Below are 20,123 nucleotides of genomic sequence, written 5' to 3' on the forward strand. Positions count from 1 at the left end.
TTTTTGCAAACATGCCTCAAAGTTTGTTTCTCTTACATCAACTAGGGTCATCATTATTTTATAAGCTTTATATCTTTCAAATATTGACTAAATAACAACAAACATCCAGACCCAATCCACATTCAGAGGCATACCTCAAACTTTTTAAAAATCCACGTTGAAAGGGAAAAATATTTGGTTACTTACTAAACCTGAGGCTCAAGCTGCAAATATAAATGCAAAATAGGGTGATGTTTGAGTGTACACAAAGTTAGCAGGACACCTGTCCCCACCAGGCCCACCAGCCTCCTACAGGGGCCTGTGGCCAGCTCATGCCAGACCCTCAGGGCCATTTGCCCTCGGGCTCCAGAAGAGGCAGCCTGCTCCCCTGGGAGAAATGGGGGCTCCCCTGAGAGCACGCAGTGCCACCTGTGGGGTCCGTTCAGGGCCACACAAGACCAGAGGAAGAAGGCCAGGCCTGCATCTCTTCAAACACTGATGAAGGAAGCAGAAACCTGTGTAAGTAAATCCTCACACAAAAGGCAGCCAACTGGTCCTCTGGATGTTTCCACCTGTATTCACAGGAACCAAGTTTCTGTATTACTAGTAGAGGATACTACACACTTAACCAACATCACTGCATTTATTTTAGACCCAACAGAAGATAGAGCTGGCCTGTTTTGCACCTGGATCTGGGGCTGCAGTGGCAGTAACTGGAAGAAGACTCATCCGCTCCGTGCGGCTGCTAGAGACCACAGACCCTCCCTGGGGGCCCGTCCTCCCCGGGGGGCAGCTCACAGAGCATGAGACGGGGGTGATTAAGAGCACGGCCCCTGGGGCAGAGCCTTGTGGGCTCAGGCCCAAGTTCGGTCAATGGTGGGCCCCGTGACCTTGGGTGAGTGTCCATTGAGTCCAGCACAGGATCCTCACCCACAGAGGAGGTGGAGGTAACAGACCGGAGTCCCGGTGGTCTCCCCCAAAAGACCCCTCCCCTCGTCGCCATGCTCTGGAGCAACCTGACCAAGAAAGGAGGGTCTCAAGCCCTGGATGTGGGAGAGCAGTGCATTTTATTAAAATTGTATCTTTTTTGAGAGTTTTTTTTTACATGAATCATTTTTAAAGTATGTTGAATTTGTTATAATTTTGCTTTTTATGTTTTGGATTTTTGGCCACTAGAGGCATGTGAGATCTCAGTTCCCCAACCAGGGATCGAACCAGCACCCCCTGCATTGAAAGGCAAAGTCTTAGCCACTGGACCGCCAGGAAAGTCTCAAAATTGTATGTTTTTAAAAGTGCGGAAACCAGCCTTTCCTCTTTTGAACAATGCAGAACCAATTTCAAGGCCCCCAGGGTCTGCTGTTAGAACAAGACCTGCCATTAGGTCCCCAGATACACACCAAAGATGACTGTAAACATTTCAAAACAGGGCGGGAGAATTCTCCCAAGAAGCACCTCGGGTCCCTCGATGTACAAACCAGCCGTCGCTCAACGACTATACTCTGGAATCCAGTGGCACCCAGTGGAGTTAAAAATTTTAATTATCATTTTAAAAAAAGGAGTACTTATCATCTGAATAAGCGTGTCAGCACACACATCATGAAACGATGGTTCTGAATAGAATTTCTGTTGGTCGACTGCATAAGCAATACCTCTCATTGCTGGAATAACGTCTCAGAGGCAGAATAATGACGACATGACAATCTATGTAAATCAAGAACTGCATGTGGGTTTATTTTACATTTGAGAAAACAGTGGATTTAATTGTGTGAACCAAAATGTACTGTACAATATTAATGATAGAACATCAAAATGTATAATTAATAGTGCATCGCTTGCTTTGTCTTCATTTATTTATTTTCGTCTGATATACATGCATCTGGAAAGACGCAGGTGCCAGTAAAATTTCTCTATTTAAATCAAGCTGCAGGAACTAAATTTTATTCAAAAATTGTGGTTTTACATTATATACACAGAAATTTAATATAAAATGACAATATAAAAAGTTAAAAGAGAAAGCATACAGCCAGAAGGTACAAAGAAAGTTGAATAGATTAAAATGGTACGATATGTAACATATAGGAGTTTTTAAGCTGATGCTGGCAATTTACAAGGAAAGGATGCCAACATTTGCCCCATTTTTTTTTTTTCATTTACCAATGCAGCACGCTTATAGAAAGGTCGGCTTGTACCAAAGCTTACATTTGTAAATAACTATAAACTGCAGTATTTTACAGGAAAAAAAGAAATAGCATTTTTACACATTTTTAAATAATAACTTGCATACTTTTTTTTTTTTGCCAAAATTGGCATTTTTCAGCATCCAGAGGGTTTGGGCATAGTGGCAACTGGGGTGTCTGCTGTTTTTGTTGTTAGTTTTTGTTATGTTTTCTGTTTTAAACATATGACGTTGTGGCTTCCTAACCCCCACGTCCTAGACAACTTTCTGCTCTCCAACAGCTGCATGCATGCTTCCTTCACAAACCAGTTCTGCATATAAAAGCTCGTTTCTTAATTATTAAATAAGTTTTGTGTCTGACACAGCTTTTGATCTGAATGAAATGCCTTTAAGCCTTTTTTTTTTTTTCTTTTTTGAGTGAAAGGCACAGAAATGCGATTACAGTCCTCAAAGGGTTAAATTTGACACTAGGAGGTTCTCTGACCTTTATTGTCATGGCAACTTGTAATTTTAGGACGACGTCTATCATTGTTATTTGTGTCTTTCTTTCCTGCTAAGTAAGTGTCTCCGAGGAGTGTGCCCCACTATCTCCTACAAAAGAGAGCTGAACATCGAGAACAGATGTTGAAAATAAAGGTCAGACTCTGACTCACGGAAAAAGAAAAGGAACATGCACGATCGGACGAAGAGCATATAAATATAACTACAAAATATGTGTAAGAAAAACCAAGGTCCAGACAGGCGGTCGGCAACCGAGGGCGGGCTGATTTCGGAGGCTCAGGCCGGGCCTAGTGCAGTACGACGTTAGTGCAATGCGCCGCGGGCGCGGGCCCGGGGCTACTGTTTCTCCAGCTCGGTCACATAGATCAGGTGGTCCTCGGGGGACTTGCCGTGGGTCTTGCTGAGGTGCAGTTTGACTGCGTGCTTGCTCGCGAAAGTCCGGTTGCACAGCTTGCACTGGAATGTGGAGCCCAGCTCGTCCTCGGCGGCCCCCGAAGGGCCCAAGGCTTTGCTCGCCAGGACTTTGGAAACATTCTGCTGTTCTTGAATCTGGTTTAGGGGCAGCTTGGAGAGATCCTTCAAGCTGAAGCCTAAGTGTGTCTCTAGGTGATTGATGTACGTGGAAGCAGTTCTGAACTGAGAGGCACAATCGTTGCAAAAGAAAACAGGATGCCCTGTGTCCAGGTTCTTCAGGAACTTGGTCCCCCCTGTCCTCCGCAGCTGGTACTTGACGTTGGCCAGCCAGTGGCTGATGGTGGTCATGGACAGCCCAGTGAACTTGGAGATGTGGACCCGCTCCTGGGGGCCCAGGTCCGACATGATGTACTTCCCCTCCGCCGTCTCACGCAGGCTCGAGGCGAACTGGGCCTGCAGGATGAGCAGGTGCTGCGGGTTCCAGTTGGACTGCCGCCCCTTCCGCTTGTGGACAGGTGACAGCTCGTCCAGCGCCTCCTCGAAGCTGCTGCCATCGGCATCCGACTTCTCGGACACGGTGGAGGGCGTGGAGGACTTGGGCGTCAGCCGGCCCGTGAGGTTCTTCACCATGTCGGAGATGTCCATGAGCGCGCTCTCCCTGAGCGGCGAGGACACACCGTCAGCGGCGCCGGGCACCAGGGGCTTGCTCTTGGACTTGGTCAGGTCGATGGGCTGGTCGCTGTTCTCATAGAAGTAGCGGTCGGCAGCTCCGGGCGGCTTGGCGGGCGGGGCGGGGTAGGCCGGCTTGTCCAGCATGCTGGTGCTGATCTTGTAGAGCATGGCCAGCGGGTCCAGCGAGGGGCTCACGGGCCTGGACACCTTGCCCAGGTGGGTGTTCATGATGGACTGCAGGGCGCTCAGCGGGTTGATGAAGGAGGGCTCGGGCGAGTGGTCCGTGATGATGGCCAGGTTGTTACAGCCGTTGGTCACTTTGGCCTTGAGGGGCTCGGTGCCATTTGGGGTGTGGGCATCCCCCGCACCCTCCTTCTTAGCCTTCCCCCCATCGGCCTCGGGGCCCTTCTTGGGCTGGGGCTTGCCGCTGCCCCCCAGCTCCTCGGCCCTGGGGAAGTCCTTATTCTCCTTGGCCGCCGGGGACGCAGCTTTGGCCGGCGAGCCCTTCTCCTTCTCGGCCGGCCTCTCCTCCTTCTTCACGCTGACCTTGCCCGTGACCTTCTCCACCAGCTCCTCCATGGCCGACACGTTGCTCTTGTGGGGCGGCGGCGTGAGGCTCCCCGGGGAGTGGAGGAGCGCGCCGTGCTCGGCGGACAGCGGCTTCACGCCGCCTGCGAAGGACGGCTGCATCTGCACGCTCTGCACCGCTGGCGGCGGCTTCACGGTGCCTGGCAGCTGGTAGGCGGCGTGGATGCTCGGGTAGCCGCCCCACGAGGGCGCGCCGTTCTGGGCTTTGCTGATGGCCGTGGAGACCGTGTTCTCCAGGGACTTGAGGATGTCCACACCGCCCTTGGCGCTGTCATCCAAGTCCTCCTCGCGGAGGTACTGGTAGAGGGCGGTGGGCTCGAACTTCTCGCCCGCGTCCTCGCCCTCCTCCTTGATCTTCTTGTCCGCCTCCCCGGCCGCCAGGGCCGCCTTGTCCTTCTCAGGCTCCCTCTTCTCCTCCCCGGCGGCGGCGGGGGGTGCGGCGGAGCCCGCTGGAGAGTCGGGCTGCTTCTTGACGTGGGCGGCGGCGGCAGCGGCGGGAAGCCGGGTGTGCGTGGTCGGCGGCAGGGGGATGGACTGGATCTTCTCCTCCACCACGGGGTCCAGCACCAGCTGCTTCCCCTTCTTGGAGGCGGAGGTGGTCACCTTCAGGAAGTGCCCGGTGACCATCATGTGCGCGGTGAGCTGCTGCAGAGTGTCGTGGGAGCTGCCGCACTCCATGCACTTGAGGATCTGGGCCTTGCGGGCCTCGAACTGCCAGGTGTAGCTGGCCCCGTTCTGGTAGCCGTAGCGGTTGTTGGGCGTCACGTAGGGGTTGGCCGTCTTCTGCTCCTTGGCCGCCTCGCTCAGCGCCGCCTCCGCCGCCGCGCCCGCCGGCTCGGGGGAGCCGGGGGCCGCCAGCTCGTGCAGCGCCCGCTTTTTGGTGGAGGGGACCAGCTTGGTGAGGGCCGGCACGGGCTCCTTGAGAGGCACTTTCTGGTAATGCTTCGTCTTGATCATGTGCACGCTGAGGTCCTGCAGGGACTCGAAGGAGTGTCCGCAGTACATGCACTTGAGCACCTTCTGGGCGTCCTCCTTGCCCTCCATCTCCATCAGCGAGCGCTTCCGGGGCTTGGACCACCGCTTGGTCTTCTCCGAGTCCTTGTCCCTGTTGTCGTCGCGGTAGTGCCCCGTCTCGTTCATGTGCACCGTCAGCTCCACCAGCGTGTCGTAGGCGGCGCTGCAGTCCTTGCAGCGGAACTTGCTGGCGCCCGTGAACACCGAGCCGTAGAGCTTGTTGTTCTGGCGGTAGAGCTGCACGGTGCTGAAGAGGCTGGGCTCGGGCAGCAGGCCGTACGACGACGTCTGCTGCAGCGTCTTGGCCAGGGCGGCCTGGTGCCAGTCGTAGCCCGAGCCGCCGCTGGCGCCCGAGCCCGAGCTGGGGGTGCTCGCCGTGGTGCCCGTGGCCCCCGCGGTGCTGGTCGGGGGCGTCGGGGCGGGGGTGGAGCCCTCCTTCGGGGCCGCATCGCTGGTGCTCGTGGTCGAGGCCGACTTCTTCAAGTCCAGGGCCAAGCTGGACCAGCAGGACTCGGAGAAGAGGTTTGCATACACGGCCTTGATCTGGGCCAAGCTGTCCTGGGGGTAGGAGACGCCCTCCGCGCCCTGGCGCTCCTCCTTCTCCTCCTTGGAGGAGGAGCTTTTGAAGTGGGTGGGCTGGTCGCTGTGTTCGCTGAAGGGTGAGCCGTAGCCCGCGTCCTGGTTGGTCGCGCTGCTGATGGGGGAGTTCTGGTAGCTCTGGGCCTCCTTGATCTCCGCCTCCTCGCTGCAGGCAAAGTCGGCCTCCGGAACATCCCCGGGCAGCCCATCTTCCTCCACGTTCCCCTCATCTATCACTGCTGCCTTCAGTTCTTCCTCAGGAACATAAGCTAGGAGAGAGAGCAAGGAAACACAGTGAGAAGGCGGACGGCACCCCTAGGACGCGGCCTCCCCAGCAGTCACGCGATCTTTAAAAAGACGTTTTTCTCAGCCCAGGCTACAAGGCCGCCCCCACTTTATACACCTACCCGCCGCGGCGCCACGGTGGAAACAGGTTTCCACCAAGGCAAGCCCCCAAACCCCGCCTAAGTGAACACATTTCAACGGAAGGGCAGCCTCTGCCCTCTTCTTAGAGATGTCGGTCTGATGATCATAACTGGATGGGAAGACAAGGGTGGAGAGAAGAGGGACCCTGGCTCCTCTGCCTGCAGACTCTTCCCTCTGTAAGCAGCCAGGTCCCTCAGGCCTCCCCTTGGGGGGACCTGGTTGTCAACTTTTAGGGGAAGATACCCCACGGGCAGGGTTCTATGGTTTCCGTAAATAAAAACCCGCTTCAATGGTAACTGATAAAAACACTCTTCTGCTGCTGCTGCCGCTAAGTCGCTTCAGTTGTGTCCGACTCTGTGCAACCCCATAGATAGCAGCCCACCAGGCTCCCCTGTCCCTGGGATTCTCCAGGCAAGAACACTGGAGTGGGTTGCCATTTCCTTCTCCAACGCATGAAAGTGAAAAGTGAAAGGGAAGTCGCTCAGTCATGTCTGACTCTTCGGGACCCCATGGACTATATCCTACCAGGCTCCTCCATCTATGGGATTTTCCAGGCAAGAGTACTGGAGTGGGTTGCCATTTCCTTCTCCAAAACACTCTAGTCGCTTACTAAAAAAAGGAGGAAGCAACATGGCACCACCAACCCCGCCCCCACGAGAGACACAGGCAGGGGTCAAAGAGCCCCAGATACACAGAGAAGCATCGCTCACAAGAGCTGAAAGGGGGAGACAACACGGACGTCCCCTGATGGTTGAATGAGTGGACATGTGGCTTACACACACAACGGGACATTACTCGACCTTAAAAGTAGGGAGACTCTGATGCATGCTTCAATATGGACTATATCAGCGGCGTTATGCTCAGTGTAATAATGTTTGTTTTCATCACTAAGTCGTGTCCAATTCTTTTGCAACCCTGTGGACTGTGGGCTGCCAAGCTCTTCTGTCCATGGGATTTCTCAGGCAAGAATACTGGAGTGGGTTGCGTTTCCTTCTCCAGGGGATCTTCCCAAGCCAGGGATCGAACCTGCATCTCCTGCATTGCAGGCAGATTCTTTACCACAGAGCCACCTGGGAAGCCTTTAAGCCAGCCACAAAAGACAAATACTTAGGAGTCCCCTTACCCAAGACACCTGGAGTACTGAGGCCTACTCACAGAGACAAGCAGAGAACAGTTTCCAGGGGCAGAGGACAAGCAGGAATGGAAAGCCAGCTATTACACTGCTATATTTAAAATGGATCGCCAACAAGGACCTGCTGTGCCACTCAGGGCGCTCTGCTCAGTGCTATTGTGGTAGCCTGGATGGGGGTGGGGGGCTTGGGGGGGGGAAAGGACACGTGTATATGTATGGCTGAGACCCTTTGCGGTCCACCTGAAACTATTACAACACTGTTACTCAGCTATACTCCAATACAAATAAAAAGTTTAAAAGGGGCGGGGGGGAAAGAAGTTGGTGTTTAATGGGTTTAGAGTTTCAATTTGGGAAGATGAAATGATCTGGAGATGGATGGTGGGTTTGGCTGCGTAACTATGTGAATTTACTTGATACCACTGAGCCATGCCCCTAAAATGGTTAAAATAGTAACTTCTAAGTTACTAATATTTTCACACAACAAAAAACTTTCTAACCTTACAAGGCCTATAGTAGGTGCTCCGACGGCCTGCTACGGGCCAAGCTGCACAGAGGGTGACTTTTCAGGGTGAAAGTGGTGTTTCCCAGGAGAAGCTCAGGCTGCTGACAGCTGTCCAGAGAATGGGAGGGATGGAGGGCATACAAACGCCTGGATGGAACCCGGCTGTTTACCCTAACATTTCAGCTCTTTCACCGTGTGACAGGTCTTGTCAGTTCCCAAGGGGACATAATCACCTGCACCTCTTAACTGACCTGACCAGCATGCTTTTACTTCTTTCTCTTTCCTTTCTTCTTCTTCTTCATTTTTTTATGCAAACAGCTAGTGTTCCGTCAACTACCTGGGAAATTTAGGGTTAAGATATTTCCAGAAAGGCCCTATTAAAATGCACTGATACGACCTGAGAGGGTGTCTCATTAAGTAGAATCACTCATTATCACATTATCAGAGCTGGACCCCGAGGGAATGTGGCGGGCAGCGCCTCGTTTTCAGGGACAGTGATGGAGAGACAGAGAAGGAGGCGGTTGCCCAGAGGCTGGACGCGGGGCAGGAGGGAGTCACACGGGAGCATCCACGCCCGCTCGCCAAGGGCTCTGCACACGTACGCACACACAGTGAACACACGTGCTCCGCCGGGCCTTTCAGCAACCCCGCCTGCCCTCTGCTTCTCCGTGGGGCCGGCCCGCGCCTAGGTGGTGGCATGACCGGGCAGGCGCGTCCACAGCTGCTTCCCAGATGACGGCAGTCCCGCCTTGGTGCACTAAGGGCTCAGGGAACCACAGCCCGTGGGTCCTGCTCTGAGAGCATGAAAAATAACCGACAGCGCGAGCCTGCAGGGTCACACAAGCGTCCACACCTGCGCAGTGGCCTGCATGAGGCCATGGCCCCCCTGGAAACTGACTGTGAACTTGACCGCTTTCTCCTTTCCCCATGACCGCTACAGGTTTAGGACGGTCCAGGGTCCCGAGTGCCCACGGCTGGGATCCTCAGCCAGAAGACCGAAGCTCCGGTCACACCCACCTTCTGTAGGCCCCCCCGGCCCTGGCCTGGACACCAGGCCCACCTCTGAGGATTCCGACGGGGACACTTGAAGCCTCAGGCATCCTGGGCAGAGCCCTCTGAAGACAGAGGCACCAGGTGTCCGGGGTGTTGGCCGGACTCCCAGCCGCCCCCCGCAGTGTGCCCTCTGAGCCACACTCTGGGATCACCTAGTAGGTGAGGATGCCCACTCAACCCAGATGGTCCACATTCGTAAAAAGAAGATCCACACCCAGCAGCTGACTGAAGAGAAGCCTTTGACTGGATGCGTCTGGCTCAGCCGGGGCGCCCAGCGCTGTGCTGGCCCCCTGCCCACTGCCTGCGGCTGGTGCCCCACTGGACGGACAGCCACAGGCTCCATGCCTGCCCGCAGCAGACGCCGTCGGGGGTGCGGAATGAGCAGATCACTTTCCTCTTCCTCTGGAAACACAGAAGGGGGCTCCCTCTACCTCCAGCGGGTGTTCGGCGCCCACCGGTCATGCATGTCTGCATCCCAGCAGAGTGGGTGTCCTCAGCCTGTCGCATCCCAGCCTGTTCTCCTCACCCCCGCCACTGACCCGTCTGCACCCGTCTGCACTGACCCGGGAGCCCCAGGGGGAGATCAAATGCCTCTCACTCCACCCTCTCCAGCCCCAGGGCGAAGTTACTGCTAGAATCACGGAAAGCAAACCCCAGCCTCCTGAGGGGCACTGCTTTCTGCCATTCCATCCTCGGACCCCGGTCCCCTATTTTCCAGGGGGTAGGGAGGTGGGGGACGCCTAACTCGCCTGCCTTCTGGAGTGCATCTCCCAGGGGAGACACAAGCAGAGCTGGGGAGCCCTAGGGGGACTTGGGGTGCAGCCTGGGGCCCACCGGCATCCCCCTACCGGGCTGAGCACGTCCACCTCCCTGACGGCCCGCAGGGACACAGCAACCCCCGCCCCCCACACCCAGTCACACTCCTGGGAGCTGACCGTGCTCTCCAGGATCAGGGCGCAGCTTCCCGCATCCACCCTGCCTGTCCCCCTGCCAGGTCCCTCTGCGGCCTCTTTCCGGCTGACCTTGACTTCTTCCCTGGCTCCTCCAGGGTACACCCATGACCACCAGATCCATGTCACTGTGAAGCCCCTCGGGGCGGGGAGCAGGCCTCGGGCTCTCCGGCCCTGTCGGGGGAGGCTGGGCTCCATGAAGCCCTCCTGAGTGCTGTCTGAGCCCACGTGGCATCGGGCTCACAAAAGGAGCTCCAGCTGCTATGACCCAACCTATCAAAATGTGGGTGTCCCACGGGCACCTCCAGTCAACCATAGACACTTGGCTACCCCTGCCCCTCCAGCTCTGCCCCCCAACACAGGTGTCCCACGAGCACCCCCAATCAACTACAGACAGACACATGGCTTCCCCTGCCCCCTCCAGCTCCGCCCCCCAACATGGGTGTCCCACAGGCACCCCCAGTCAACTACAGACAGACATATGGCTTCCCCTGCCCCCTCCAGCCCTGCCCCCCAACATGGGTGTCCCACGGGCACCCCCAGTCAACTACAGGCAGACATATGGCTTCCCCTGCCCCTCCAGCCCCACCCCGATAGCAGCTCACTTCCTCGTCCTGAGTTAGGGGTCTCCTAGCTCAGCGGTTACGGAACTGCCCCCCACAAGCTGTCCACACCAGAAAAGCGAGTTATCCTCAGCGCCTCCCGTGCTCCAGCCCTGTGCCCGGCGCGGCCTCTGCCCGAATGTGGACCCCCAGGCCCCTCACCAGACATCGCAACAGCCTCCCAGCTGGCCTCTTCCCCTTGTCTGGCCACGCTCTTCCTCTGTGACCTCGAGCTAAGATCTTTGTTACAAGTCCAGGAGTAGCACAAGGGGTGCAAACCCCTCCCTCCACCACGTGTTCAGCCCCTGAGCACCCCGGTCCCAGGGGGCACCACCCCCAACCTCTGCTTCTCTGTCTGGGGACGATGTTCCTCCTCGGCGGGAGGCTTCGATGTCTCCTCCTTTGTGAGGCTGCTTAATCCCCTCCCAGAATTCATTCCCTGCGGAATGAAGCGATGTTTTCCTGTCTGTCCTCATCATCAAACTGTGAACTCGCTCGTCTAATTAAAACTGCTGGGCACCCCTGCCCACCTCCCCAGGATGGGCATTTCCATTTCTTCACCTCATTTTAACCCTCACCACTGTGCAAGGCAGTGTCCCTGATAAGCCCATTTTACAGATGAGGAAACCTGAGAAGTTGACAGACCTGCCCCAGGTCACACGGGAACAGATGAGGGGCTCAGGACTCAGATGCACGTCCCCTGCCTCCCAGCCCGAGGCCCCTCCACTCGCCATCTCAGGGCCGAGATACTTTCCTTTGTTGTGTTAGCACCTCAGTGCTGAAAACACTTGGAGTAAACGCGTGGGAGTGAAGTAGTGACCTCAAGTAATTCTGTTTCCTTGGTGGCTCAGTGGTAAAGAACGTGCCTGCAATGCAGGAGACCCGGGTTCAGTCCCTGGGTCGGGAAGACCTTCTGGAGAAGGAAATGGCAACCCATTCCAGTATTCTGGCCTGGGAAATCCCTTGGACAGAGGAGCCTGGCAGGCTACGGTCCATGGGTTCACAAAGAGTCGGACATGACTAAGCGACACACACTTCCAGTTTCTAATTCTCTAACAATATTTAGGACACTTATGTGTCCTTCATGCTGTTATGAATGAGAGAATCTCAACGAAATAAGAGTGAAAGGAGAGAGATGTTTAAATGTTGATACCCTTTGGCTCAATAATTTTATTTTAGCAAGCATAGCCTCAGAAGGGGATGTAAAATACAAAGGGTTCATGCACAAAGATGTCCTTTATGGTATCGTTTCATATGAAATTTGCCATTGTCTAAATCTTCAACAATAATCGGTAGTTGGGTGATGTTTTGCTTAAAGCTATGATGCAACATTGAAAATCATGTTTTAATGATAAGGAGAGAGTCATTAAATGGAAAAAGCAGAAGACAAACCTATTCACAGTACAATGGAAAAATCCTCTTAGAAAATGTTAATAGTTTTTTTTTCTAGATAATGAATATATGGGTTTGTTGACTGAAGTGGCTCTTGGTAAATTGCTCTGGTTTCAAAATCTTCAGTGTTTTCAGTTCAACACACATGAATTAGCCATTTCACACCATTTCTGGAATAAAATAGCCAGAAATAGCCACTAGCCAGACCCTGGGATTCGGGAGCCGGGAGCCAGAGAAGGGCAGGGCCCAGCCTGGGACGAGAATGTGGGAAGGGCTTTGTTCGTTGTGACTTTTTTATTTTTTCATGTTAAAAGGTTAGAGGCAGGAGAACAATGCAGGGGTGTAGGTGGTATTGGGGTTGCTGCAGCAGGATCTTGGGGGGCGCTGAGAGTCTGTCCGTGCATCTGCCGCCTGTCTCCTTCAAGCCCCACTCCTGCACCCTCCCCACCCCCAGCGGGGTTTCCACCCAGCCTTCCCTGGGGAGGGGGCCGTGGGTCCCACTGACAGGGGAGGAGCTGGCAGGGCCTCTCCTGAGGCCCCCAGTCCCCAAGCTTAGTGGCCACGAGGCTCCATCACTCCATCTTCCGCCAACAGGATCCCTGTCTGTTTCTAGACTCCCAGGATTCCTTCTTTATCACACACTTCTCCACTGTATTCATCCTAATAAGCTCATATTCTTTGGCTATTTCCCTGTTCCACCATGTATCATAAATTAACTTTTCAACTCTAATTTACAAGGGACGCAAGGACACACAGATCTAGGGGGCAGCTGGGGGGCGGGGGGTGTTGGTCCTGTGTCCTCACCACTGGATGCCCTTCTGAGCGGATCCTCCCTGGATGCACCAGGCCGGGTAGTATCAGCTTTGGAAAGAAGTGCTCACGCCTCCTCAGGCAGCCCTCGCCTCCCTCCCCCTTCGCACACCACCCTTCCTAGGGGTCCTCGGACCAAGCTCCGGTCAGTGGTGCTAGTGGTCATACGAACACAAGGACGATGAGCCGGCCACAGAAGCCAAGGGTTCCAAGGAATTCTTTGAAAGCAGTGCCTAAGCCTCTCTCTCCACCCATTCCCCGACAACCGCCCCCACCTTCCAAAACTGGGCTTGAACCAGGAACCTCAGAAGGATCCAGAAACTAATGGGTTTCACTTGAGAGTCTGGGCCTGGGGCAGGTGGACAACAGTTGTGCAGGTCTGCAGACCGGACCCCAGGGCGCCTGGAAGCAAGACCGCAGGGCTTCAGTAGCAGGCGGGACGGAGTCCTTTGCTTTCATCATGTTGGCATCGGGGAGGAAGGGGCCACATAGACACCCTCCCCCCGCCATATCTGTCCCACCCGGCGAGTGCAAGAGTGACCCCAAGTCACAGGGGCTGGGGGTGGCGTTCACCTGTCCGAGCCTGTCAGGTACAGGCTGCGGGGCCACCATTGTGGTTCCAGGTTGAAGGACAGACCCCCGTCATCATCTGAGGACAGACTTACAGGGACAGACCGACCCACGCGCTCCACTCACGGATTCTGTCCTCGCGGCCTCCATCTCCCCAGGGCTGGGGCTGCAGGAAGGGTGTGTAGGAACATCAGACACACCGCCCTCATCACCAACCTCCACTCTGCGCTCATCCAGCCCTGCGATCGGACCCTCAAGAGGAGCCAGAAGTGCCCACGACGGGCATCTTCTCGTCCCGGGGAAAGTGGGCCCGTGGCTGGCCTCTGTTGCTGTGTACACGTGAGGTTTGGGCAGTGGATTATTTGGGAAGTTCCCTCCCCAGCCTCCTGCAGACCTCCTGATCCCAGCCGCCCAGAGGAAGGCAGAGGCCCAGAGGGGGTGCACACACAGAGACACTCCCAGTGTGGCTCTTCCCCAGGCCCGAGGGGGCAAGCGGGGAAATACACGACCAGAACTGGGTTGGGGAACTTTGTTTATCTGAGCTCTTTTTTCCTCATTAGCACACATAATTGAGAGCTGGCTGTGAACGAGGAAAAGGGAAATTCAAAAGTGACAACTGTGAAACCCAGGCCTTGGCTCTCTGCTTGGACTCAGGCTCACAGCAAAGACTGAACGTGGCTATTGTATTGCCACCTGGTGAAACTGTACAATCAGACAAAATTACATGTTTATCTACATCAAACTAGGTTTTAGACTGGCAAACGTGATACCCATGAACAGATGGCCGTTATATCAAAATATATTTACTCCAAGGGGCCAATTCACAAAAGGGGCTTATGCACACCTCTGTGACAAATGTACAGCTTCAACTCATTGTAAAATCTCGCAGAACACACTTTTCTTCCAAATTTATCACTGATCACTTCTGAAGTAACTTCACCTGTGTTACAAAGACAGCAGGTGGTTCTGACAAAAGTCAGAAGACACTGGGAAATAGAAAATGCAGAGAAAGCAGATAAGGAGTCAGAACCTATTCCTTGCTTCTCTGAAAGGACATTAAATACAAGTAGGATGGATGTTAATTTACGAACCTCTGATTTCTTTGCGGGAAGGCTGACAATCTGTCAAGCAAATCTCAAAGGCCGCTTTCACTCTGATGTGGGAGAAGCGAAAAATTTTCCATCACTTTGGTCGATTTTAGGGGTCTGGCTCCAATGGCCCGTGTACGGGTTTGCTAAACCACCTGACTGATAAAGAGGATTTTTTTACGTAAAACCAGACAGCGGCCCTGCTTTAGAATTATGGAGTCTGTAAATAAGATGGCCTATGGGTTTTACCCAATTCTAATTAGAAATCCACAGGTAACTTCCTTAAAATAAGTATGACATGTCCCCTTTCTCCCTGGCCCGGAATTCAAGTTAAGTGGGAAACAAATAGCCTCATTTCAGGGCGCCCTCCCAGCAAGCACATCAGACACGACTCTCATGTCTGGACTTTGCTGCAGTTACAACCATGGAACTCTGCAAGTGACAAAGCACAAATCAGAGTGTAAGTCTCAGTTAAAAAGACCGAAAACCTTCTCTGATTTTCAGCAGTGTTAGGAAGAAAAAGAAAAGAAAATTATGAGAATCTTGAAAAATTAAAAGAGAAGTTGAAATGAAGAACAAAAGATAAATAACTCCCATATGAACCTAGGAAAGCACACAGCTATTTCACTAGTAACGGACTGTGTGTTAACATACAAGGCAAATGTTTTCTTGATCCATGCTGAGAAGCCAGCCATCTCGAAGGCAGGCACGACCAATGCCAAGCATGGGGAAATCGATGTTTTCAGTTCCTGCCTCTCCTTCTGCGGTGGGATAAAGACCACGCTAGGACAGTTTGATGAGTCTGGGTCCACAAACCCAGTATTAGCCAAGTAGGTCTGAAACCAGGTCCTGACCTAGATCTTCTACCACCTGAAATGAGAAAAGACTTTCACCAGAGTAAGATTCACCCTGATGGATGACATTCAGAAATCGGGAGAGACTTGGGCATGAAACAGCTCTTCAAGTGGCTTAAAGGAGAATAAAGAAAGGTAACTCGGCATACTCCGAACCCCATGTGGGACTTACGTCTCAGACATGTATCTCCACGTTCACATCCGGCAGCTTATTCTCATAAACACACAGGATAAGACAGGACACATCAGGTCTCTGTGGACCGGGGTGTGGGTGTGAGCAGTGCAGGGTACACTCCTGCAGGTCTCAATGACACACCTACTGTTAACACGAAGTTAGGAGAATTTTTGTCTTTAACTATATTATGGTTGATATAAATTATGTAGCAAAGTGATAGATGGAAAACAAGCCTGCCCTACATAATTACTGCTGCACTTGGCTGGAAGCTTAATGCAAGGTCAGATGCACCTGACTTTCTTGAAATCCCCTTAATAACAAAAATGGCATCTGAATCAGTTACATCCACACTATCGTATCAGAAATTATCATTCTCTTATCATAATTGGGTTTCCCCAGTGGCTCAGTGGTGAAGAATCTGACTGCAATGCAGGAGCCGCAGGAGACACAAGTTCGATCCCTGGGTGGGGAAGATCCCCTGGAGGAGGGCAGGGCAACCCACTGCAGTGATCTTGCCTGGAGAATCCCATGGACAGAGGAGCCTGGTGGGCTGCAGTCCATGGGGTCTCAAAGAGTTGGGCATGACTTAGCATGCAAACACACATCATAATAATTGGGTTTATTCTTACTATTATGTGAATTCTCCTAGAAGCTTCTTTTGGAAATTTTGCCTACGCAGAGATAGAGAGACCGAGAAAGACTTACAGAAACATCCAAGCTTGGACAGAGTAACTATTAGTCGTGATCCTTTGTTTTCACCACAAGCTACAATTTTCTAAAAATTCACATGGATACAAATATACCAAAATACATTAAAATATTCGTAGACATTTTTTCTTTCTAGTGATGAAACTGAGAGCAATATATGTCGAGAGGTGAATGAATACAGCTGTTTAGCCTTAAAAGATTTGCATGAGAGCAGCTACTGAATCACAGAAAACAGAATCAACTCGACGCGGCTGCATTTTCTCTGCTAGAACCCTCAGCTCCCCTCTGCCCTCACCCACCCCCACCCCGAGGAAATCTGATGAATGAATAAGCGTAGAAATGGTAACTGCAGCATAAAATTCTCCTTCTACAATCACTTACAGAAAGAAATGACATTCCTCCCATCAAATAAAACAAAGACTTCAAATCATCATCTCTGCTACTTCTTTTTATGTCAAAACAGCTTTGCCATCACTCCCCACCACCACCACCACCTCCCCCAGCCCTCCCGAGCCCAGCACGCGGCGTGGAGCGTGACATGGTGAGCACACGCGGTGGGTCCTGCAACACGCCAGACGACACACAGAGGCCGACGGGACAAGCACACGCCCAGCGGGAAGCCGCCAGCCTCCACGTGGGCGTATGGGTGTGCGCAGGTGGGAGGGAATGAAAAACACAAAGACCTCCCCACCACCCCCAAATGAGAACGAGACAACTGTTCTTATGGCTAGACTTCACTTGTTAAAAATAAATTAACTCTTGTTAGTGTTTTTTGCCATAAAAGGTGCCTTCTGGATGCCAACGTGTCCCTAAAGAGGCGCTGTCATCCCTAGCCAGACAAAACCCCGCGTCTTCTGATGCGCATGGACAGAAGGCGGGTAGACCGTCCCTGCTCGAGTTGCATCTGACACCACCAACGTGCGCCCCGATGGTTTACAGTGTAAACACACACATATTGTCTGGAAAAATATGTTCCTCTCACATGGCAATTATACCACGAGGCGCATGCGTTGTCAGCAAATGAGATCTAGATCCTATTTCTCAAATCACAGGCCAACATGTTTTTAGAACATCTTTGTTTCTTTAAAGAAGACAAGATTTGCTCTGATAGTCAACGTCATTTGAAGAACGGGGAGAAGAGACAGCTGTCTTTGCTTTTTCACGGTTAAACGTAGCAAAGTTTCAAAGTCCCCTGAGTCTGAGTAACCTTGGCTCTGAGCAACTAGGTTTGCAATTCTCCCCCCACAAACCTGCGTCTCAATCCACATCCCAATTATGCACAATACAAGGGTGTTTTCCTGTGAGTCCTGCTTTCTCTTCCCCGGGAGGTGAATTCTCCAGAACTCTGCCCGCTCGCGATCATCGTTCCTGGGAAAGATGAATATAAGTGTGGGTGCCTTGCTGAAAGAGCAGAAGCAACAATAGAAGAAAGCCTTTCCCCATCACGACTTCCTTTCTTAAAGTCAGCTTGAAATCTTTCCTTCTCAACCCAGCAGACACCAACCTGGTTACTAGAAATACCCACCCACACAAGGCAATGGTGCTCATCCACACCTGTCCCTACTGGGGACACACATGCTGATGAAAACGGAGAGATGGGTTCTTTCCATCAGAGACACTCAGCTTCTACCATGCCCCCAAATTTAGGTACCTGGAATCATTCAGATACTGGCCTGTAGCATAACAGGCTAGAAAACGAAATGTTTCCATTTTTAATTCACTTGGATTTTAAGTTAACAGCATCTAGATGGAAGAAAGACAGTGATACTGGAAAATACAATGTACGAATACAGCATTTTAGTAGGGAAATACATGGAATAACCCACATTAACATACTTGCATTTGCAAGGACGTCACAGCACACGTGGCACACAGACTGTTCCTCTCACTAGAAGACCTGATTTTTCTAGAAGCAGGGTGGCAGGTACCCAGGGAAGCCAAACCCCGTTCCAGCTTTGAAAGAAGGTTAAACAGTACTTCAGCAGTTCAAATAAAATGGCTCTTCCTCGCATGGACAAGGAAGGGAGTAAAATGACTTTTCAGGCAGCGCAAGTTCAGTTCAGTTGCTCAGTCGCATCCGAGGATTTGCGACCCCATAGACTGCCGCGCGCCAGGCCTCCCCGTCCATCACCAACTCCCGCGTTCTAAAAGTGGCTCTTTTATAATTACAGGGAAATGAAGACAAGGCAGGTTCTCCTCCTTCCCTCTAAGTTTTCAAGACGGGGTTCTCAGAGCCGTCCTAAGACCACCCTGGACTTGCAGATAACCCTCGCAGCAGCCTGCCCCTCCTCACCGCTCCCACCCCGCCTTGGAATGAAAAGAGCGTGTCATTAGCAGAGGTCTGCCCGGGAGGGCACGGCGCCCTGCGCTGGCAATCCTGCCACGATTCTAATCTCCGCGATTGACTTGCTCTTCCTCTTCCATCTGATAAACTATACATCCCAGCGCACTCGTTAGGGCTCCCGCCACCAAGGGGAGAGCAGACGCACTAGTCCAGGCCCCTCCCCGCTCAGCTCTGCCGAGATGATTTCACTGAAATGTTCATTTCCATCCCCGCTGGCAACACCAGAATGGAAGTCTTTAACCTGTTTCCATTACTTATACAGATGTGAGCAGGACAGATGTGAGCCGCGCTCCACATAACCAGCTCCCATGCATTCCTTACAGGAAGCGCGAGGAGGGATGACTGTCACTGGACCACATTATCCGGGCTCCAGACCGTCCTCCCTGTTGCCAGATTCATTAACTCGGCGCTCAGTGCTTCGCTTGCTTTCTTCGTAAAATCCGCTGAGCTGGTTGGGCTCACTTAATTTGGAGGAGGAAACCTTTGTCAGTGGCGATGCTTTGATCAGGTGCGCTCAGGGGGTGAGGAGGGGATGGGGGAAGGGCAGGAAACGAGCCAGGGAACACGGAACAACCTTGTCGAAAACGTTACCTTCCCAACGTGGGATGATGAGAGAGGAGTCAGTGAGCGACGCCGGGACTCAGAGACGGCTGTCACTTCAGATAGACACTGGCACGACTCACCTAGACAGGTGACACTTTGGTGCAGCTAAATCCTGCTGCATTATTGAACACCTGGAGACGGGGCTCAGGCAGACTGCGGGCCGGGATGCCCGGGGCACCCAGAGACGTGAATTCATCAGGTGGATGGGTTTCACTCCTCATCCACATCCTTCAGTGGGGTGGGGATGCTCCTGGCTACACAGATGGAGATGCTGGCCTCACCATCTGGGTTCCAGCCTCGTGCCCCCTTCCCAAGATTCCCGCTCCCCCCGGCCCAGGTTCCACAGCAGGGGTTGGGGCGATGCTCCACATCGTTAGGGGAGACCCGGGGCCCTCACACTCATCCTTCTTGCCCTTTTTAGAAATCTCATGGAAACAGCAGCTCCTGGATAGTCTAGAGATGTTTCATCCTTTGATTCCTTCTGGAAGTCCGCTCAGGGTGCCCCGAGTCAACCCCAAGATCACATCTCTAGAAACTCTGGCTTTGGGTGGGAGTCCTGGAGGCTCAAAGATTTCTAGGAAAAGGTTTGCAAATAAAAGATTCATTGGCGGAGCATCAGAAACAAAACCAATTCTCTTCCAGCTGTTCTACCAGGAAAGCCTTTCTCCACGAGACCAGCTGGATGAAACCCAGAGCCTCCACTCCAACTTCTCACTTAGTTTCTGCGTTTCTCTCTTCCCATCTGTCTGCGTTGGTTCTGTTCATGAAACTGCTTGGGAAGAAATGCTGGACATGTTTAAATTGTCGAGGAATAAAAAAATACTATTTCCAACAGAACTCTGCAGAGGGAGAAAGAGAGCTCATACTAAAGATCATACTAAAGACCCCGTGGGAGTGAACTGGAAAAAAAGATCCGCAAAGCCCAGAAACAAGGACGTTTGATGATAACAGATCTCCAAGCTCTGAAGCCACAGCCTGGAAGCAAAAAGGG

The 20,123-nt window shown here is 52.8% G+C and overlaps 1 protein-coding gene across 1 annotated transcript in view; it reads right to left on the bottom strand.

Annotated features, from left to right (window-relative positions):
• Positions 1-1,685: 1,685 nt before the first annotated feature.
• The window catches only part of TSHZ1 (teashirt zinc finger homeobox 1), a 79,154-nt gene continuing 60,716 nt past the window's right edge, over positions 1,686-20,123 (bottom strand). The window contains exon 2 of the mRNA XM_043888753.1: positions 1,686-6,192. Within this exon, the coding sequence (XP_043744688.1) occupies positions 2,993-6,192 (3,200 nt within the window). The 3' untranslated portion in view covers positions 1,686-2,992. The remainder of the gene's footprint in view (positions 6,193-20,123) is intronic.

Source organism: Cervus elaphus, chromosome 27 (genome assembly GCF_910594005.1).
Source record: "Cervus elaphus chromosome 27, mCerEla1.1, whole genome shotgun sequence".
NCBI classification, from domain to species: Eukaryota; Metazoa; Chordata; class Mammalia; order Artiodactyla; family Cervidae; genus Cervus; species Cervus elaphus.